This window comes from Euprymna scolopes, chromosome 34 (genome assembly GCF_053919585.1).
Source record: "Euprymna scolopes isolate OS-2025 chromosome 34, ASM5391958v1, whole genome shotgun sequence".
NCBI classification, from domain to species: Eukaryota; Metazoa; Mollusca; class Cephalopoda; order Sepiida; family Sepiolidae; genus Euprymna; species Euprymna scolopes.
This window is the reverse complement of record NC_136515.1, coordinates 75,935,490-75,959,949: the sequence shown is the minus strand read 5'-3', so window position 1 is coordinate 75,959,949 and position 24,460 is coordinate 75,935,490. Positions and strand designations below refer to the sequence as shown.

General features: G+C 33.5%; 1 protein-coding gene across 2 annotated transcripts in view; it reads left to right on the top strand.

Annotated features, from left to right (window-relative positions):
- The window catches only part of LOC145259290 (uncharacterized), an 86,702-nt gene that overhangs the window by 5,052 nt on the left and 57,190 nt on the right, over nt 1-24,460 (top strand). For both annotated transcript variants that reach the window (XM_080117162.1, XM_080117161.1), the window contains exon 2: nt 8,847-8,919. In XM_080117162.1, the coding sequence (XP_079973288.1) occupies nt 8,847-8,919 (73 nt within the window). The remainder of the gene's footprint in view (nt 1-8,846; nt 8,920-24,460) is intronic.

Genomic DNA, 24,460 nt, shown 5'->3' with positions numbered 1-24,460 from the left:
TGACACTTAATATGGTTTCCGTTCTGCTAGATCTACGGCAGATGTGCTTACAGTTATATCTCGTAGGATTAGCAAATCTCTCGATGGAGGCTTCCTTTCTAGCCATATCAAAGGCCTTTGATAGGGTATGGCATAAGGGTTTACTTCACAAGATCTCTAGCTATGGTATAGCTGGAAATGTCTTCTTAATTATTAAATCATTTCTTTCTGATAGGTTCATAAGAGCAGTAGTTGAGGGAGAAAAATCAGAAGCTCACAGTATTAATGCTGGTGTCCCTCAGAGGTCCATCCTGGACCCAAACTCTCTTCCTGATCTACATTAATGATCTTCCAAATCACATCCTTACATCATTTGTAGACATTTATGCTGACGACACTACCATTTATGGTAGCACATCTAAGACAGTAATTGTTAGTTTTTATTTATTTTTTCTATTTTCTATTGTTATCTTCACAAAATACCGCCCCCCCCCGGTATGGACTGCTCGTAAAATAAGGACACATTTTCCCGATTTTAATACCTCAAAAACTACCGATTTTTTTTACAAACTGTTCGGTATAAAATTTATGATATTTTGTTAGCTTTTATTTATTTCTAATTATTTTTTTCTATTTTCTATTTTTCACCTCTCCAAATGCTGCTCCCTGGTATGTGCTGCTCGTAAAATAGGGATATATTTTTCCGATTCTAATGCCTCCAAAAGTTCCGATTTTTAAAAAAACTTTTCGGTAAAAAAATTCCGATTTTTTGTTAGCTTTTATTTAATTTTATTTTCTATTTTCAATATCTCCAAATGCCGCCCCCTGACATGTGCCGTCCATAAAATAGGGACACATTTTTCTGATTCCAATATCTCTAATGTTTTACAACCTTTTCGGCATAACTTTTCGGCATAACTTTTCGGCATAACTTTTCGGCATAACTTTTCGGCATTTTTTGTTAGCTTTCATTTATTTTTATTTTTTTTTTACCCTCTCAAAATGCCGCCCCCTGGAACGTGCTGCTTGTGGCGGACCGCCGCTGCCCCACCTTTGCTACGCCACTGCCCTTAATGACTGAAAATTATTTGTTTTCCAATAGGGTGTGCCAAATAATTGTCTTAGTCTTTTAGGATTTAATTGGACGTACATACAATCGTGTTTGACGTTTAGTCGTGCATAATTAGTAAAATCAAGCACGACTGATCTAAAATAAATAAATAAATAAAAATAAACTTGTTTATGTTTTACAAAGATTTTTAACGAAAAAAGTGGCACACAGAATTAGAAAAAAAAGTTTGTTTTTTTTCAGTTTTAAGGAGTTCATTATGTAAATAAATACTATCTATTTACTATCTGCCTTAAGAGAGAATATTTTTTAAAAAATATATATTTTTTGTAAATATTTTTTATATGGATCTAAAAATATATTTGCCAAAAAAATAACTTCTCGAGTGAAACTGGTGAGTAAATTAATTTTATTGTTTATTTTAATGATATCACCACTGAGTTTTACAATATTTTGCATTGATAAACTCAGTGGTTTTCGTTCGTGTCAAAGCAGCAGAAGCAAATTAGTCGTATATTATTTAGTCGTACATTTTTAGTAAAGTCCTTTATGCAGGTCTAAAATCCAGCACAACTAAATGTTCGATTCGGCTCCTGCTGATTCAAGCAACTTTATACGTTCTTGTTGGAATTTTTTTTGTACCAATAATGGTGCATCCCCTTGTTTACATTTATTATTGTTTATCTGGTTCTTATATATGATTTTTTGTGTGTGTGTGTTTTGTGTCTATTATGATTTTTAGTTTCGGATATTTTCGGTTTGTACGAAACTCCCTTTAATTTGGAGAAAAAAGAAATGCTAGCTCTGTAATGACGTCACGAGCCCAGCGTGTATTTCGGCCTTTTTTTAAATTCTGCTGTCGTGGAGAGTGAACGTGTTCATTGCCCGGCGCTGAAAATGGAATTTTGACGAGCCCTCCTTCAAAGAAGTAAACCCGGCAAGAAATTAATACCCGGCTGTGACGAGGCAGACTTCTGGTAACTATTTACGTGACTACGGTCCTTCACGTATTTTAGGAGGAGAGAATTTAAAGAAAATACCTTTTACGTGACAAGGTATTATGGAATTTTCTATCCGGACAAGCGACGAGGTCTTGCTCCTGTAATACATGTGTGTCTACGGTTTTCATGCAGCATGGAGGGAAGGAAAATTCTAAAAGAACTTTAAACAAAAGAAAGAAAAAGGCACGTGCCTAACTAGCTTTCAATTGTGAGTACGCTCCTAAAATTAATTTCATATGCGAGTGTGAATGGGAGATACTACTATTTTGTATATTCTTGTTGTATTCGTTAATGGATACATACAACTTCTTTATAAGAACCAGCAGTGTTGTTATTTTTTCATTACATGTTACTTTTTTCATATGTTACATTGGCGTTTAAGTTTAATGCCCGCAAAGGGAAAAATTTGCAACTTATTGTAAATAAAGTTTCTTCTTCGTTTCAAAGCAAGACATTTATATTTTATTCTTTACCCCCCCCCCCTCTTTTGTTTCATGCTTTTTTATGCTTAGTTACTTTAGCGTCGGATTTATCTGTAAGCAAGATAAATTCCGACATTCTTTCTATATGATAAAGAGTAGGAGCAGTCAGTTGTACATTGATCGAGCATAACTTTGGTCGTACATTTTTAGTAAACCCTGTGTTTGAGAAACTAGTAAAGTCTAGCGGTGTTTGAGAGGGCAGAAATGTCTACCAGCGTTTCAGAGGCTACTAAAGTTTAGCAGCGTTTGAGAGGCTAATAAAGTCTAGGAATGTTGGAAGTTGGTGTGAGTGCCGATTTGAGCACAGGGTTATGTGAGATGAGCTTTAAGGAGGGGGGGGCATGATTTGCATATTAATGAGGCATCGTCACCAAAAAGACTTTATAAAAGACTGAAGCTGAGAGGGAAGGGAAGTGGAGTTCTAGGAACCGAATTGAACAGGTCAAAATTTAGAATGTCGTACGAACGCTGGCAGTAATCCATTTTTTTTAATTATAACATCAGTACTGGCCATATGCAAAAAAAAAAAAAAAGATTTAATATTGTCATATTTTTCTAATTATTTAAAGACATTTGTATAGTACGTTAAATTTCACTATGGAAGTTAATCTTTCTTATCTTTTTATTCGTCCGTGCATGGAATATTGTATGATACAAACTCCCAGCTTAGATTCCTTGAATAGGGTACAAAAAATAACTACTAACTTAATAGGACCTGCCCTATCTGAAAAACTGGAACAACTGTCTAGTTGAAGGGAAAACATTCACGAAATCCGTGCATCATAATGCTTGCTAAACGCTTCCTCATACCTTAATCAAGCAATATGGTTTGGACTGGTGCACATTGAATTGCTTGAGTAAGGTACTTTAAAAAAAATGGAAAATTATTAGCTAAATGAAAACATCATTAACCCTTGCATGAGTTCATTACCAAGATATAGTTGAAAATTTTAGATGTGGGAGATATTTCTGCCGCATCCTATATATATATATATATATATATATATATATATATATATATATATATATATATATATATATATATATACTAGCATTTCAGCCTGGCGTTGGCCAGGTATTTGGAGGTGTATGTTGAGCAAAAAAAATTTTTTTAAACATTGACCCCTATTATGATCCCTTTAAATTTATTGTTTTGGGCTCAACTCAAGTTATTAAGTTAGATCCATGTCCAAGGAGCCTATATCTAACATTTCACGTGTTTAGACCTAAAATTGTCGGAGGAGTTTGTTAGAGTTCTCAGAAGTCAAATCGTTGAACTTTGACCCCTTAATCGCCAAATTTCTGGCCGAAAACCGATCACATCGATTTTCCCAAATCTCAGTACCTGTATATCAAATTTCGAGTCTGTAGACTAAAAATTGACAGAGTTATTGCAAAGGAAAATGTACACAGACACATAGACAGACAGATAGACAGACAGACACACACAGACAGACACACACAGAGACACGTTCACTTTTATAGACATGCTAGCATTTCGGCCCGGCTTTTCCCGGGTGTTTGGAGGTGTATGCTGAGCCAAAAAAAAAGTCAATTTTTTTAACTTTGACCCCTACTATGACCTCTTCACATTGATTGTTTGGGCTCAAATCAAAATATTAAGTTAGATCCATGTCCAAGTAACCTATATCTAAAATTTCGAGTGTTTAGACCCCAAATTGTCGGAGGAATTTGGTAAAATTCTCAAAGGTCAAATCGTTTAATTTTGATCCCTTAACAGCCAAATTTCTGGCCGAAAACCGATCACATCGATTTTCCCAAATCTCAGTAGCCTGTATATCAAATTTCGAGTCTGTAGACTGAAAATTGACAGAGTTATTGAGAAGGAAAATGTACACAGACACACACGCAGACACACAAACACACTGACACGTTCACTTTTATATATATATATATTCTGCATTATGTCACACACACACACACACGCACACACACGCACACACACACATATATATATCTATAAAAGTGAATGTGTCTGTGTGTCTGTGTCTGTGTGTCTGTGTACATTTCCCTACGCAATAACTCTGTCAGTTTTCAGTCTACAGATTCGAAATTTGATATACGGGGTACTGAGATTTGGGAAAATCGATGTGATTGATTTTCGACCAGAAATTTGGCTGTTAAGGGGTCAAAGTTCAACGATTTTGAGAACTCTACCAAACTCCTCCGACCATTTTTGGTCTAAACACGTGAAATTTTAGATATAGATTCCTTGGACATGGATCTAACTTAATAACTTTATTTGAGCCCTAAACAATAAATTTTAAGGGGTCATAATAGGGGTCAAAGTTTAAAAAAATGACCGTTTTTTTTTTGTTTTGCTCAGCATACACCTCAAAACACTCGGGCAACGCCGGGCACTCATGCTAGTATATATATATATATATAAAGTGAGAATGTTTGTGTGAAGACATTTCTCAACCTATATACTCAACGAATTATTGACCTGCAGATTTGACATTTGATATATAGGATATTTAGACGTGTGGAAAACTTTATAATAAGTTTTCTTCCGGAAAAAAGGGCTGCTAAGGGGTCAAAATTGTTACGTAAGGTCATCAGACTTTTATCTTTTTATCAACTATTTCACGAATGCGCATGAGCGAATCGTCCACATGACAGATTCCTTATGTTTAGAATAAGTAGGTTTGAAAACACTTTTTAAAGAACGTGTCAATCGGGCCTAATGGCTATCGTACTTGACTTGTTGTCTTTAGGCTTTGGTTTCAGTCTCAGGTCTAGTATTTTTATTCAATAATTCAAATGTTTATGAAAAACATAATATTTGCATACGCATGTTTCATTTTTTTTTTTTATGAATTAAAATAAAATATTTATGCGTATTTTACAATCAGGCAACACCGGGCAGCCTGCTATTAAATACACACACACACACACACACACACACACACATATATATATATATATATATATATATATATATATATATATATACATATATATATATATATATATATATATATATATATATATATATATATATATATACAGCTGTACCCGGTCACGCGTTGCTGTGGCTGAAAACAAACAAAACATAATGGGCAAAATGTATGATTCCTATGTTCATGTTCTCAGTACCCATGGATATTGCTTTTGCCGTGTCGCAGTACTGAAAATATCCAAAATGCACGCAAAACGATAATGTATAATTTAATAAAAGAAATACTTTTTGCTGGAAATAGAAATGTAAACTCTTTCTCATGTATTTACGGCAAATGTCACGTGACAAAACAGAAACGGCCACCGAAAGCATTTGTTTTGTTGAATCGTGGAATGCATAAATTAACAAAAAAATGTAACTTGTTATAATGGTGTTTCTAAATACAAATAAACATTTTACAATAACGAAGACGCACAGTTTTTTTTATCGGACTTAAATAGACAAAAAATATAAGTAGGTGTTATCTTTACAACACAACTATACCTAAGGCATAATTGTGTTATTAAATATAATCAATCTTTCGACTGTATGATATCGCTACAATAACGAAGAAGCAACCTTTTGTATCGGCCGACCCATACAATGAACACGCCACATAATTTGATCGGAAAGTAACAGTCAAAAATAGCAAGACAGAAAGTGAAAAAAATACTGAAAATTTACTGATTAGATAAATATTTAATTATGTAAATAGAACTTGCAGTTTATAATGTTTATTAACGTTAAAAAAATGGTTTTGCAAAGTATTTAAAATCAAAAGTTGTCTTTTCTTTAGTAACGCACGCTGATGAGAACACACGCACACAGAAACACATGTAAATATAAACAAAAAATGTTTCTTAGTGACACCAATTTTTTTTAAATTTTAATAATTGTTTGTTTATATAGAGAAGAATAAAATTCCGTAATATGAGAATATTCAGAGCTCAGCCAATGAGAATTGCCGGAATTTTAAAAGGGAGAAATTACTATTTTTGAATTTAGAAATGGAAATATAAAGGTATGTCTTATGATCCAGTTACGGAGGGTGCCAGGAAAATATAGTTATAATATGTATATTTCTTTCCGGTGATGACTGGGGGCGGTAGGAGGACTTTAGGTTTAAAGGAAAAGATGAACCACTTCATCGAAAGATGGTGCGATTATGATGTTGCTCCTAGGATGAAATGTAGGATTTTATTATAACGAATAAACGTGTTTATAATGTCGTTCTAAAGTTACATAAGATAATGGCTAATATTTGCTTGTTGCAATCCTCCGGTACTTTGGTCCAAAGGGGAATTTCTGCAATCAAAATATTATATATGAAAGATATTATGGTTTTCGTTTTCCAGTACTATCCTCCGATTTGTGTCTGTACCATTCGTTTATATTGTTTCCAGATTATTATTATTATTATTTGTACTAACTAGGAGTTCTTGCATAGGATATCATCAGAGATTACTCACAGTTAATAACAAGTTGTTTCACCTCATGTTTTGGTGACAAGTTTCCTCATATTTCCAGTACTCTCTACCTCGTTTGATAGCCTTTACAAATGAATTTGCGTTATCACAACAGTCATTACCATTGATTTTTCGCCAGCAACAACCATTTGTATTCACTGGAAGAGAGAATAAATCAGTACTTCTTATACTTCTCCAGTGAAGGTTTAGTTAGTGCTTTTCCTCTTCGGTTCTCCTTGACCCTTCAAAACTACTTTTGTGACATCAACCAAGGCTAATTTCCCTTTTTGGTTAATTTTAATTTTTAATTTTTTTTAAAATTTATCTTTTATTTAAATTTTGTGTATGTGTGGGGGCAGTTTATAAGATTTCTTGCAGCTTCGGGTTTGGGTTAGTATTCAAACAGGGTGTCTATAAGATTTCTTGTAGCCTCAGTTTCTTGATTCCATGTTTTTTTGCAGCAGTTTGTGGCTCATGTGTATTAGTTTCCGCATTCAAGAGTTTTCTGAATATTTCAGCTGTTTTCATTATAGTTATTCTTTGTATCTTTCCAGCCATTCCTCTGATTCCAATTTCTCCCATTTTTTTTTCCAAGGTTTTCAAAATTGTTCCTAGTGCTCCTATTATTATTATAGGTATTATTTTGATTTTCTTCCTCATCCATATCCCTTTCAGCTCTCTGGCTAGCTTTGTGTATTTGCTCCGTTTTTCCTTTTCTTTGATATTTATCCTGTGGTCAGCTTGCTTGGAGGAGTTTATCTGTGTGTATGTCCATGTCCCATAGGATTTTTGGATTCTCGTTTTCAAGTACTATTGCCGGTTTATTATTATTATTATTATTATTATTATTATTATTATTATTATTATTATTATTATTATTATTATTATTATTATTTTTATTATTATTATTATTGTTATTATTATTATTATTATTATTGTTATTATTATTATTTTTATTATTATTATTATTATTGTTATTATTATTATTATTATTGTTATTATTATTGTTATTATTATTTTTATTATTATTATTATTATTATTATTGTTATTATTATTATTATTATTATTGTTATTATTATTGTTATTATTATTACTGTTATTATTATTGTTATTATTATTTTATTATTATTATTATTATTATTATTATTATTTTTATTATTGTTATTATTATTATTATTATTATTGTTATTATTATTATTATTGTTATTATTGTTATTATTATTATTTTTATTATTATTATTGTTATTATTATTATTAATATTATTATTGTTATTATTATTATTGTTATTATTATTATTGTTGTTATTATTATTATTATTATTATTATTATTATTATTATTATTATTATTATTATTATCATTATCATGCAAAGTTGGTCTCCTTGCTGCTTCAGTTGATTTGAGGCCTTGCCACCCAGCCTTCAGGTGGAGTAAGTTTATCGCTTACTACCGGGGAATGCTGAGAGGGTTGTCCAGACAATTTTTGTTATGCCAGAGTACCTCTTCTTCGGGGGCGCTGCGTGAAGACCACAATTTCTGACCTTGTGTCACATCTTTCTTTGGTCGTAACAAGTAAATATGTATCCTCTTAGTATGTCAAAAATATTGCAACAGGAAGCGAATAAGATTCTTTTCAGTTTCCTTGGTTTCATGTGGTGTTCCTTTCATTTCTTTCATTTCTGTTGCAGTTTCCAAATGTTTGATAAGTGTGTGTAGTTTATGTGGATTAGTTTCTGTATCATCATCATCATCATCATCATCATCATCATCATCATCATCATCATCATAATCATCATCATCATCATCAGTAGATGATGATGATGATGATGATGATGATGATGATGATGATGATGATGAACTATGTTTTTTCAATTTTTATTTTTTCAGTGGCTGCTACCATCCATGGCCGCTGTTCGAGTGTGGAATTATTGAATTGCGCGGTGCATGGCAACACTTGCGAGTAAGTATATACATATTTATATCTAATATTTTGAAATCGACGTGTTACTTATGCATTTAATATATTATGGTTTGATGAGACTTTAATAATAAAACAGAATATGTACATAGTAGATACTGCCAATGCTGCTGCAAAGAGAATAGGCTCTCTCTACCTGCATAGAAAACTTCTCGGCCAGTTTACTATATCTCTACAAAGCCACTGTTCGCTCGTGCATGGAATACTATTGCCACATCTGATCTGGTTGACTGTCCCCTTACCTCTCTTGAACAAGCTACCATAAAGAATTGCCCAGACTGTCTGTCAAGCTACCGCTCTAGTCACATGGCTTCAGAATTGTATCCCTGTGTTATCTTATTCAACTGAATTATTCAATCCCAAAACGTAAAAGTTTCATAAAAGGTGGAAATGTATGAATCTCACAAGGAAAGATTGCGAAGACTACATAACTTTTGCTAACATAGTAAAAAACCCATGCGACGACTTTGAATGATCGAGTTAAACGCTAACAACTTCATGTGCTTAATCTTCACAACCCAATTAGTTAAGCCTTTGTAAGGATCCAGAAATAAAGGCATAAGAGAGTAATTAAGTAAACGAATAGATTAACAAAGATCAGATAAAAATGTACATATGACAAGATTATCAGCAAAAGTGTTCGGTCTGATTGCCAGAGCTATCTGCTTTAATATTGACGAAAGTCCGTTATTTCGTTTTTTCTTTTATAACGGCGTTGTTCAGGATTGTCGCAGTATACGCACGTCAAAAGTATTGTAAACTTTTGAATTCTGTAGATCATATTTCGTGGTATTTTCTCAATTATGTTATACACTACAGCGAAAACTTTATTCACAGGAAACATACGAGAAAATAATTTTCTCTCCGGATTGATAGTATTTGAGGGGGTAATGTCTGTTCGTGTATGTTTGATTTGTTTGTGGAGTAATGATGATAGTGTTTTGTTTGTTTGTGGAGTAATGTTGATAGTATTTTGTTTTTTTGTGGAGTGATGTTGATAGTGTTTTGTTTGTTTGTGGAGTAATGATGGTAGTGCTCTGTTTGTTTGCGAAGTAATGATGATAGTGTTTGTTTTTTGTGGAGTGATGTTGATATTGTTTTGTTTGTTTGTTTGTGGAGTAATGATGGTAGTGTTCTGTTTGTTTGTGGAATAATATTGTTTGTGTTTTGTTTGTGGAGTAATAATGATAGTGTTTTGTGTGTTTGTGGAGTAATAATGATAGTGTTTTATTTGTTTGTGGAGTAATGATGATAGTGTTTGTTTGTTTGTGGAGTAATGATGCAAGGTATCCAAGGGCTCTTTTGATGATTTTTACAGTTTCCGTTATTGCCCCAATTTATATAGCATAAACACTTAGAGGGCCAGGAATGGAGTTCAGGGAGTTTACAAGATTACTCTTCATCAGACCTGTTGGACTGACCATTACTGGTATTATGCCTATTTGGTTTAGCCTCGATGTTTTCTGGGGTTACTTTTGAGAACATCATATTTCGTCAGTTTTTCTCTTTTAGATCTATTTATTCCGTTGTCATTAGGAACTATGACATCAATGATTTTTGCTATATGTAAAATTTTGTTCCATGTAACACTATCCGGTTTTACGGCACTATTTTCAATGTATCTTCTGGCTGTTATTACAGTGTCGTAGTAGATGTTAACATTCCCATTTGTAGTGATTGGTTTCCGTTTGTGTTCCCAGCCATTATCACTTACAGCAAGTCCTAACTCTTTGCAAGCTTTTCAGTGTAAGTGCTTCTAGATCTTATTATGGCGCTTGGTGTAATCGCCATCAGCGAATAGGGTCTTGCAACCTGATATTAGGTAGTTTGCGCTCTCAGCACACTCCTACATTTGTCATTCTGGGAAATTCCAGACACTCTTCTTTTAGCCGCTCGTCATGAGGGCATGGTTTTGGGAACTCATTTTCAGCCTTTCTCCATTTCTTAGCCAGTTTAGTGATCTTTCTTTGTCAATTCTCTAGCTTATCTATGAACTTGCCTGCCTTTTATGATATGGAATAATGTATATATACAGTCCTGGTCAAAATCATAAGATCACTTAAGAAAGTAAGCGTTTACGCATATTATCGAATTTTTAATCAATCAAATGGTTGAAACCATTGCCAAAAGGGAAAATATGATGGAAAAAAATGAAATCTGCTTCATTCGAAATCTTAACCCTGATCCAATAATTATTTTTTAAAAAACAAACATTTTCACCTGGTCAAAATGATAAGACCACTGATATTTTATCTAACAAAAGGCAATTATAAATTACTAAAAAGGGTATCAGTATTTAGTATAACCTCCATTATTACGAATTACTTCAAAAATTCTTTTCGACATGCTTGCGACTAAGTTTTTTATCAGTTGCGAAGAAATTTTATCCGATGTACAGAAAACTGAATCAGAAAGTTCCTTTATCAAATCATACTGAGTTCCATCCTTGAACACTTCTTTTGCCATCCATCCCCAAAGATTTTCAATGGGATTGAGGTCCGGAGAACATGCTGGATGATCTAACAATTCTATATTATTTGAAGAAAAGTATTCTCCTACTTGTCGAGAAGTGTGTATCGCAGCGTTGTCTTGCTGGAAAATCCAATTTCTTCCACACAGACGTGGGCCTTCAGCCCTGATAGAAGTATTTTCAAGCATTGAAATGTACTTCAATGATGTTTGCCGGCCTTTCACTACTTGCAACTTTTGAGTCCCAGCTGACGAGAAAGCACCCCAAATCATTAAAGACCCTCCTCCACTATGCCGAGTGGAAAAAGTCTCTATGGGCAAATTTTTATCATGCCAGTGGTGTTGAAATCCATCTCGACCATCTAGATTAAACTTTTTTTCATCGGAGAAAATTACATTTTCCCATTTCTCTTCATCCCAAGTCTGGTATTTGGCGGCATATTTAAGTCGGTTAGTTTTGTGCTGTTCAAGAAGACGTAGTTTCTGCAGTGGCTTTAAATGTTTGAAACTCTTCATTTTCAGATGCCTTCTAATGGTTTTAGGACTACATTCGGCTGCTGTTTGGCTTTTTAAACTTCTTCTGATACGGCGATCCAGTGATGTGGTTATTTTTTATTTATTTATTTTTTTTTTGTCGAACTGAACTCTTTTTGTGCCCATATTGATCTGGATTTCTTAAAAGATTTGTGATGACCGTTTTGCTACGATTCACTTCGTTTGCAATGGATCTATGGAAGAGTCCACCCCTATTAAGCTCAAAGATCCTTCCTCTCTCAAACTTCGATAATGGTTTCCCTTTTGCCATTTATAATTTAGTAAGATGTTTTTTATCCACTAACAAGTTGCTTTTAGTAACATAGAAAGCTTTTCATATTCATTTTTTCAAAACAAGCCGATTTTATTAAAGTGATCTTATCATTTTGACCAAGTGAAAATGTTTGTTTTTTAAAAAATAATTATTAGATCAAGATTAAGGTTTCGAATGAAACGGATTTCATTTTTTTTCCATCATATTTTCCCCTTTGGCAATGGTTTCAACCATTTGTTTGATTAAAAATTCGATATTATGCGTAAACGCTTACTTTCTTGAATGGTCTGATGATTTGGACCAGGACTGTATATATATATATATATATATATATATATATATATATATATATATATATATATATATATATATATATATATATACATACATATATATATATACATACATATATATATATATATATATATATATATATATATATATATATATATATATATATACATATATATATTGTTTTAACAAAACCAAGACATCAAAGAATACATTGAAAGCAACAAATAGCATATTTCATCGTTCGTTACAATTGTTTCAAGACTATTCGGACAAATTAAAACCCTATATCGTTCGAAAATTTTCACAAGAACAGCCTATCATCAGACGTTTTGAAAAAAAAAACACTTTTACAATGAACAATATGGAATCCATTTCCCTTTTAAGAAGAAATATGAGAAAATTTTTTACCCAAATCTCTTCTTGATGATGTAGGTAAAATACTTTCTTATTTTGAATTTTCCGAATAGTCTTGAAACAATTGTAACGAACGATGGAATACACTATTTGTTGCAATCAATCTATTCATTGATGTCTTGATGTTTTTAAACAATATATGAATGCTCAATTACAAAAGATAGTAATTTTGAAGCTTATAATTTAAGTCATCTCATTCTGACTTAAAATTTATTAGTATATAAACGGTTACCGAATTATCAATTATATAAACCCAGTAAAATGCGGAATACTATATATATATATATATATAATGCGGAATACTATATATATATATATATATATATACATATACATATATATATATATATATATATATATATAGTATTCCGCATTTTATATATATTCATGAGTTTATATTAGTGTCTAGTGTTGTGATTGTATGCGTGGGCATATATGAGTATATATATATATATATATATATATATATATATACTCATAGATGCCCTTGTACCCGATATTATTCATACCCCTCGGATCTTTGAGATTTCTATAAGAATATTGCTCAAACCAGAAGGTAGACAATATTAAAGGGATTTCAGACAATAAATCAAGCATAGGCATTTAATTTAAACTCAACAAATAAATAAATTATCCAAGTTTGAAACATTATACAAAGAAAAACAATAATGGCACTAGTTCAAAATTATTCATACCTCTCTTACTAATAGTCAATAGCATGCCCTTTATTCTTAATAACTGCCTGTAACCGTTTTGGATATTTATCAACAAGGTTTTTACAAGCATCAACACTGATTTTTGACCATTCTTCAATGCAGTAGTTCTCCAAATCCCTCAAATTTCTATGTTTCCGCTTTTTAACCTCAGTTTTCAATATGTGCCAGAGGTTTTCGATAGGGTTCAGGTCGGGACTCTGGCAAGGTCATTCCAAAACATTAATTTGATTATCCTCAAACCATTTCTTGACTATTTTGGCAGTATGTTTTGGATCATTATCCTGTTGAAGGACCCAGTTTGGTCCTAAATGGAGATTCTCCGCATCCTGTCTAATGTTTTTTCTGGAGTATCTCCAAATATTGCTCCTTCTTCATGGTTCCATCTATCTTGACCAAACTACCTGGACCACTAGCCGAAAAGGAGCCCCAAAACATTAGGCTACCACCACCATGTTTCATCGTGGGTATGGTGTTCTTTGGGTTGTAAGCTTCTCCTTTCTTCCTCCAAACGTAAGAAGCATCCATATGGCCAAACAATTCAATTTTTGTTTCGTCAGTCCACAAAATACTTGAGAAAACGGACTCTGGAGAATTTACATGGGTCCTAGCAAACTTTAGACGTGCTGCAAGGTGTTTTCCGGTGTGCAATGGAGTCCTTCTTGGTCTTCTTCCTTTCAGACCATTTTCATGCAGAGTCCTTTGCAATGTTTGCCTTGATATTTTTATGCCAGAAGACTCCAGATTTTCTAAAATGTCCTTAGTAGTGGTGGTTGGATTTGCATTAACACTTCTTACAATATTCCTGGTGGCTCTATCAGACAGTTTCCTTTTCCTTCCTCTACCAATCAAGTTGTTTGTTGTGTGGTGGCTCTGGAATTTTTTGATGATGCTCTGTACTGTTGCTGTAGGGACCTCAAATTTCTTGGAAATTGACTTGTAACCTAAACCATCCTTATGTGAATTCGCAATTTTAGTCCTAAGATCATTACTAAGCTCTTTTTCCTTCCCCATTCTAATAATTTTTATTCTTTTATTGGTTTTCAGTAGATATCATTTTAATTTCTGAAAAATGCAAAAAAAGAAATGAAATTAATCAAAGGTTGTATAAAAGCATTCAAAATAAGAATCAAACAGGAAACAAACAGTCAGAAATTCGATTAATACTGAAAACATAAGGGGGTATGATTATTTTTGAACATTGCAGATTTTATAAATAGCTGTATATTTCTTTTATTACAAGTATCCCGAGATTTTAAAATGACGAAAATGATCAGAAGAGGTTTATTAAGAATATGTATCGATATGGACGTAAACAATAAATTCTTACAAAGTTACACATAATAAACTCAATTTTCAAGGTGGGGTATGAATAATATCGGGCACAAGTGTATATACATAAAATGTAATTCTTGGTTCGTTATAAGTGAATAAAACCATATTTCTACGTTACCAATTTATTTTAAATTTTCAGGAAACCCATCTTTAGAGTCGAGGGATGTTTTTATGTTATTAATATAAATTTACCTCGCGAATTATTAAAATATTAAATAAAATAAATATATTTTCGTAATCATTAGTGCGAACCTGTTTTGTTGATAAAACTGAACTTCCGGTTCGATCCATGTCACAGCCACGAATTGACGAAACGAAGTAGAAGATTTCATTTTCTGTTTACTCGATAAGTAAAAAAAAAACAAAAAAAACATAATTCATTTGTTTATCTTCCAAATTTTTTAATTTAAACATTTTTGTTTATTATATAAGGCAAAAAAAAGTTTGTCGCTTGCTTTTTGAGTTTTTTTTTTTTCAATATAAGATTAGTTGGTAAAAGTACAGTTTTTTTTTACGGATTGGTAACTTGCTTAAATAATATTTCGTGCTAATGTAAAGAGTGGTTAGCGCTATTTTTTAAATCGTATTTCCACGTTTAATTAAAGTTTTATTATATGTTTTTTATTCAATTGTAAGGTTAAAATACATATTAGGTGCAAAACACCCTTCCCTCCCCATGTTAAGAATGGCTTTTTAAATAATAACGTTATTATTTCAACACGGATCACTCTCTGCATGAGTACTGTACTTTTACCTAACAGTTTAATAAACAAAACATGGTACTCATGCAGAAAAAGTACCATAATAATATAATAATAGAATAATAACGTTATTTAGAAAGCCATTCTTAACACGGGGAGGACGTTTTGTTACTATTCTATACTTTCACCTAACAATTTAATAAACAAAAGATGGTACTTATGCAGAGAAGGTACCGTGCTGAAATAATGCTATTAAGAAAGCCATTCTTAACATGGGAAAGGGAGAGTGTTCTGTAACTATTTTATATTTTCACCTAACAATTTAATAAACAAAAGATAGTACTTATGCAGAGAAGGTACCATGCTTAAATAATACCATTATTTAGAAAGCTATTCTTAACATATACTTTCACCTAACAATTTAATAAACAAAAATAAATAGTACACATGCATTGAAAATACTGTGCTGAAATAATGTTATTTAGAAAGACATTCTTTACATGGGGATGGTATTTTGTAACTATTCTGTCCTTTCACCTAACAATTTAAAAACAAAACATGGTACTTATGCAGAGAAGCTACCCCGCTGAAATAATCACGTTATTATTTAGAAAGCCATTCTTAACATGGGGATAGGGGTGTTTTGTAACTATTCTGGACTTTCACCTAACAATTTAATAAACAAAAGTTAAACTTAAGCAGACAAGGAACGGTACTGAATCATCAACATTATTTAGAAAGGCATTCTTAACATGGGGAGGGAGGATGTTTTCTAACTATTCTGTACTTTCGGTGCTAATGCAGAGAGTGATCTGCGCTATTTTTTACATCGCATTTCCACGTTTAATTAAAGTTTTATGATATGTTTTTTATTCAGTTGTAAGGTTGAAGTACAGAATAGGTACACAACACCCTCCCCATGTTAAGAATGGCTTTTTAAATGATAACGTTATTATTTCAGCACGGATCACTCTCTGCATGAATACCGATTAATGTTTTGTTCTTTGCTTTTTTTACCGTATTTTTTTTTGTTTTTTTTTTCAAGAAAACCTTTTTTAACAAAAATTGAAAGTACACGTTTTTTCTTTTTTTACAGAAGTGGTTTTTACATAAGAAAATATTAATGCTTTTTCTTTATTAAAGAAATTGGGTACTCGTGCACTTATTGATCCGTGCTGAAATAATAACGTTATTATTTAAAAAGCCATTCTTAACATGGGGAGAGGAGGGTGTTTTGTAACTATTCTGGACTTTCACCTAACAATTTAATAAACAAAAATTAAACTTAAGCAGACAAGGAACAGTACTGAAGCATTAATATTATTTAGAAAGCCATTCTTAACATGGGGAGGGAGGATGTTTTCTAACTATTCTGTACTTTCGGTGCTAATGCAGAGAGTGATCCGTGCTATTTTTTAAATCATATTTCCACGTTTAATTAAAGTTTTATGATGGTTTTTTTTTTATTCAATTGTAAGGTTAAAGTACAGATTAGGTACAAACCTCCTCCCCTCCCCATGTTAAGAATGGCTTTTTAAATAATAACGTTAGCACCAGGAATTGTTAGGTGAAACATAGAAATGTTTCTACCAAGAAAACCATTATTATTATTTTTTTTTCTATTCTTACCAAGGGGAGGGGATGATGTTTTGTCACTGTTCTGTGCTTTCAACTAACAATTTATTAAAAAAAACAAAAGGTAAATTTTCACATTAGGTCCACCTCCACAATTTATAATATGGGTAGGTTGGGGGTGTTTATTCTGAAAGCCGTTCTTAACATGGGGAGAATGGTGGTATTTATTCCAAAAGCCGTTTTTAAAAGACGAAAGACAGGTAAAAGGTTAAAACATGTGGTTAGGCATGGGTGTTGTTTATTCCGAAAGCCGTTATTAATATGGGGAGGTTGGGAGTGTTTATTCATGACCATCAGTGAATTATAGTACATAGTACTGGTCTTTATATCTCGAAAACTAATTGCCTCTGCAAATTTTAAATGAGATTATCTTATTCAGCATAGTCGAAAATTGTGGAGGTGGACCTAATGTAAAAATAATACCCTCCCCCCCAAAAATATATTTTGAAATTTAAATCTAAGCGCGGTAACAAAAATAAAATTAGACAGAAAAATACACCTTTGGGTTTGTACTTGCACAAAGACTTGAAAAAGTTGTCAACAAAAACAAATATATAACAAGTAAATATTATCAAAGGCAAGATAAGTTACTTTTCTACCTAATTGGATACTTTTTAGTGTTTTTATTGGGTTTGTACTACTGTAGATATAGATTCGAAAAAGTTGTCAAAAATAAATGTATAACAAATATTATCAAAGGCAAGATATGTTACTTTATTACCGAAATGGATAATTTTTTTTGTTTTTTTAATGCAAAATTTTTATTCGGCTCAAAAAACATAGCGTTTATTGTTATATTTGAAATTACAAATGGCGGCAGAGTGTGTTAACACATTAGGTTTGAGAAAATGATTTAAAACTAAAAAAAAAACTATACAAAATACTGTTAAAAACCACTGAATACATGTCTGCCTATGTCACAGTAACATATATTGAATGAGTTCCTGACAGTATTTTGTATAGTTTTTTAGTTTTAACTCATTTTCCCAAAGTTAATGTGTTCAACAGTCTGCCGCCATTTGTATTTTTCAAATATACAGATAAACACTACATTTTTTCAAACCGATTAAACATTTTACACTAAATAAAAACACTAAAATCTTATCCAGTTAGGTAGAAAAGTAACTTTTCTTGCCTTTGATAACATTTGTTTGTTATATTTATTTTTCAACAACTTTTTCGTTTCTGTGTTTAGTAATACAAACCCGTATTATTTACTATAACGTTTAGTCAGCTCGAATAACAGTGTTCATCAGTGTATTTGAAAAATACAAACGGTGATGGACACTGTTGATAATGTTAAGTTTAAGAAAATGATTTAAAGCTAAAAAACTATACAAAATACTATCAGAAACCCACCGAATATGTCAGCCTATGTCACAATAACATATAATCAGTAGGTGTCTGACATTGTTAACATATTCAACAGAGTCCGTGACTATTCGTCTTTTTCAAATACATAGATAAACACTGCGTTTTTGAGCCGATTAAACATTTTATATTAAATAAAAACACTAAAAAATTATCCAGTTAGATAGAAACGTAATTTACCTTACCTTTGCTTTCATTTATTCGTTTTTTAACAACTTTTTCGAATCTGTGTATAGTAACACCAAGCCTTACCGAAATATTAATTAAAAACTCACATTTTTGAATACAATAAAAAAGAAAACTATTTAGCGTTTCAATGGTTTAGCAACTTTCGGTTTAATCCACTGAATGTTGGTCGAGCCCAAGCCATGATTGATGGTAACTCCCGAGGATCCGGATCCAATTCTGCAAGAGTACCATTTTTTTTTTCATTTTCGCCTTTTTTTTTTACTTTTTGGAGTAGATTGCTGTACTAAGAATATAAGAAACATGCATTTTCTCTTTTTATTAGAATTTTCCATTACACGAAATTAAGCCACAGCAACGCGTTGCAGGGTACAGCTAGTATATATATATATATATATATATATATATATATATATATATATGTGATCATCTATCTAAAGTTCGTTGTGTGTGTATGTACATTTAAGTACAGGCCATGGCAGGACAATAATATATATATATATATATATATATATATATATATATATATATATATATATATATATATATATATATATATATATATATATATATATATATATGCCTTTACAAAGGACGAATAACATTTATTTGGGGTTTCAACATCTGACCAATCGGGAAACATATCCGTGCCATCTTGGGTCTTGTATTGACGGAAAGCTGCAATGTAAATTCCCCCTCCCCCAAGAACGACAGAGCATCGGATTTTATTTTCGGCAACTTTAACTCCAGAGTGTTTTCCTCTCTTGTAAAGTTGTACACTCATCTAAATCCTGTTTACGTTCTGACTGTCGCCATTTCTGACATCCTCCTGCTAACTCTCTTCTCTAACTAATTCCCACTTATATTAAAAAAAGACCACTCCAAATGACGTCACTAAGATAATCATCTGCTGATTTTACATGTCATTATTTATAGGTTGTCATTTTTAAGCCAACATTACTATATTAATGTAAATGAATATTTATTCTAAATATATTCTATTATTCTTCAAATTAACTAACACCGTTTACTTCTGGTGACTTTCGAGACCGGAACTCGTTCGGATGAGTAAATATACTCCATCGCAAATTCCCGAATTTCACAATAATAAGATAATCCGCAAACTGATTAAAAAAAATATTTATTTCAGAAAAAACAGTTTTTACAGAAATAAAAGTAATATTGAATGTAAAATATATATATATTATTTTAAAAATATAATTATCCACTGACACGTATTTCGTCGTTTACGACTCATCAGAGTGGCTGAATATATCATTTTTGAAATATAATTATCCACTGACACGACTCATCAGAGTGGCTGAATTTAGCGAGATTCGAAATCAGGATCCCACGGTAATGAGCCTAAACCCCTTACCACTCATCCATCTCGCACGACTGTGTGGATATATCGCGATTTACAAACAACATCTATATATATATATATATATATATATATATATATATATATATATATATATATATAATGTGTGTGTATATATATATATATATGTATATATATATATATATATATATATATATATATATATATATATATATATACATATATATATAGTAAGTTATAAATATATATGGCAATTAAGCTACACAGTAGTGTTCATCAGGCATATATATATATATATATATATATATATATATATATATATATATATATATATATATATAAAATAAAAATTACAATCAAATTTACCAAAATGATCCAAGATGGTAAAAGTAAAGTATATTATAAATATTAAAGAATTAATATTTATAAAATTATATCAGCCAGATGTAAAAGCTCGATAAAACCAAATAGGAAATAGATCTTATAATATGATTTATTTATGATTTATTATATATTTTATATTTAACTTTATCATCATTTTTTTCTCCTCTTTCTCTTCCCTGATCTTTCTTATTTTTTTTATTTTTATTTTTTTTATTACATTTTCACCCCATACAAGGCACATTGCCACTTTGGTGTAGGGGGCTACTAACAGGGGCAACAACTACTGGGGTACTATGTAGGGATTTGGGCAGCAAGATGTTGGTTCACGTTGCACTTGAACTTCTGAACGTTAGTACAGTTGGGGAAGCAGGGACCTGGAATGGAATTCCAAAGTCTAGCGGTTCTGGGGAAGAAACTACTGGAGTAGAAAGATCTTTTACATCTAGGGACTTCTACAATGTGGGGGTAGGATTTAGCAGCCTGTTGGGTCTGTCGAGGGTGTTTACGTCGTGGGGGCACAAGTGCTTGCAGTTCGTCAGAGCATTCACCATTATAATACTTGTAGAACAGGCAGAGGGATGCAACATTTCGTCGATGGGACAGAGGCTGAAGCTTAGATGCCAGTTCAGGGTCTATCAGATTTGCGACTCTCTTTTGAACCTTGTCAAGGAGCGAGAGACTAGTATCCGATGCACCAGCCCAAATATGACAGCAATACTCCATACATGGGCGAATGGTTGCCTTATAGAGGTACAGGATACTTTCGGGTGTTAATAGTTTTCTAGCACGGTAGAGAGAGCCCACCTTCCTTGCAGCGGCCCTGGCAATGCCCTCGATGTAATTGTTCCAACTCATGTTTCCTGTGAGTGTTAGACCAAGGAGCTTGAAAGATGTGCTCTCAGATAAAGAGTCGTTGGCCATTGCTATAGATGGTAGAAAAGGTTTCTTGTAATTATTGAATGAAACTAGTTTAGTCTTGGCGGCATTGAACGTGACCATCCATTTTTGTCCCCATTCCACTACAGATTGGAGGTCATCTTCTAGAGTTTCTGCCATTTCTTTAGATATGTGTTCATTTGTTTTCCTGTCGTGTCTATTATAGAGTGTGGTGTCATCAGCATATATACCCATCTCAGAGGAAATTTTGTCGGGAGGTCATTTATGAATATCAGGAACAGCAGTGATCCAAGGATAGACCCCATTGGGCACTCCCGTATTTATATCATATTGTTTAGATGTACGACCGTCGAGGACAACCTGGATTTTTCTCTTATCTAAAAAGGATTTAATTATGCTAAGTATTCTACCAATGATACCGTATGATCTAATCTGCCTGAGGAGACCCTCATGCCATACCCTGTCAAAAGCCTTAAATATATCTAGAGCTATCGCTCTGCCCTCCCTCGCTTTGCCCAGTGAATGGTATATCCGTTCAGAGATTACAGATAGAATGTCTGCTGTGGAACGGGCTTGTCTAAATCCATATTGTTTGTCAGTCAGAAGCTTAGCATCTGTAAGGTGACGGACCAGAGCATACTTGATTAAGGTCTCAAATATTTCGGCAAAAAGTTGGAGGAGGCTAATGGGGCGATAATTTAATGGGTCAGTTCTTTCGCCAGAATTCTTGAATACTGGTACCACAGAAGCAGTTTTCCAACAGCCCGGAAAGCAAGATTCATTAAGGCATTTGTTGTAGAGTTTGGAGAGAACTGGAGCTACTTCAGCTGAGCACTTTTTTAATAGCACAGCTGGGATGAGGTCGGGTCCACATGCTTTTGAACTGTCAGGATTTTTTATGATAGCATGTACTTGAGCAGGGGTGATTTGTAGATCGTCTAGCGTGGCGTCTGTCCGCAAAGGAAAGTCAGGTAGAGGGTGGTTGGAAGGGTCCAGTGTGGAGTTTGAGGCAAATCGACTGGCAAGCATGTTAACCTTTTCAGTTGCTGAGCAAAGAACCTCGTGATTGTTGGTTAGTGCGGGAATTGTTGATTGCCCATTATTTACTACCCTGTTGTAGATTTTCCAGAAGTCACGAGTTCCTAGCTTTTGTGCTTCTATGCGTTTTTTAGTGGTTTGCATAAATTCTCTCTTAGCTGTCGCTATTTCTTTCTTAACGTTATTTCTAGCTTCTATGTACTTCTGTCAGTTTGAACTGGACTTATGTCGGTTAAATCTGCGGTATGCATGCTGCCTTTGAGCAATGGCAGTTGCGCAGGTCGAAATAAACCATTGGGGAGAGTGGGCTCGCTAAAAAATTTCCGCATGGGAACGTGCGCTTCAATTGCAGTTTTGAACCATTCAGTGGTCTCGTTTGCACACTGTTCAGCAGGAAGAGAAAAGATATTTCCCCATGGGGCATCTCTGATAAGATTTCTAATGGCATCCCAGTCAGCCTTTTTATAATATCTCATTGTTTTGAGCACTGGCTCTTCAGTTTTGACTCTAGAGTTTAGGGCGATTTCAACCATTATCACTGGATGATCAGCGTTCCCAAGTGGGCTGTCGGCATTCGTTATACAATCATCAGGAACTGTGGTCAAAAACAGATCTAAAAGTGATGCGTGTTGTTCTTCCTGGTCAGGGAAACGGGTTGGAAAAGTAACAATTTGTGATAGGGAGTGAGATATAGAGAAGCTATGAGTTGTTCTGCCTGCTGCATCTGTGTAAGTAGAGAATCCAAGCCAGTTTTTGTGATAGACATTAAAGTCACCAAATACATGTACTTGTGCGCTACTGTCGAGGGAGAGTGCTATGTCTATGCTGTCAGAGACTTTGTTTATTATGGTGCAGTCTTGGGTCGAGGGAGAGCGGTATAGAAAGTAAAAGTAGCTAACGTTGTGTTGCAAGATTAGTCTAAAGCACATAAAGGCTTGATCATCCGATTCTAGGTTTTTTCTCTAGTCAAGAGAAGGGTATTACAAATGTAAACTCCAAGTCCGTGCATGTGTGTGTCAGAGTCCTTACGGCAGAGTGGGAGATATCCAGGCCTGTTAAAGTAGTTAGAAGGGACGGAGGAGTGTAGGTTAGTTTCACTTAGCGTTAAGATATCCGGGGTATTTGTTAGGAGAAATGCTTCAACATCAGCTAAATTAGTTCTTAGCCCACGGATATTTGTGAATGCAAGCCTCAAGGGAAGAGGCAAGTTGGATCTGTTTGACCCTAAGCCTGGTTTAAGCTTATTTTTAGATTGTACTGCATCATAGTTTTTTTACAAGTTTTAGTTAGGTAAGGGGGAGCTGAACAGGAGGTTATGCAGAGTATCACACATACATCACAAGTAGACCATCAGTTGACCCTTCTTCAACTAGGACTGTGGCCTCAGGAAAGTCCACTGGTGAATAGTGCAGGGTCTCTTTCCATGCGCGACATGGCACTACAAACATCCCGATATTATACAACTGTTGATGGAGCAGCTGCTCTAAGCGCTACCAAAGAGTTAGGGCACCTGTACTACCAGTCGGAAACAGCAGTCAGTAACTGTCAATCCGGTACCCTCAACCTATTAGAAGAAGGTCAACCCAATCTAATTGCTCAGGCATATGTGGTACTCAAGCACTCTCAAGTGCCCAGTTTTAGGGGTGGGGTGTGTCGGGAGTTGGGAAACGGCGTTCATTGCCCTAGACAAGAAACAAGATCGACAACTGGGTGTTTCTGTCGAATCACTGATAGTGTCTCTGCACCTGACTAATAGGCAAAGAAGGAGTATGGAAGCCGGGCGATAGACAGAACCTATCTACTCCTTAAGCAAATTAGATTTGCAAACCGGTAATTTGTTTGAGTCACCAGCTCGAGGAAGGTTGTCATCTTCGACTGAAGAGGCCTCCTCCCCTTTGGTTTAGTTTCAGAGTTTTCCTTCTCCTAGATGGAT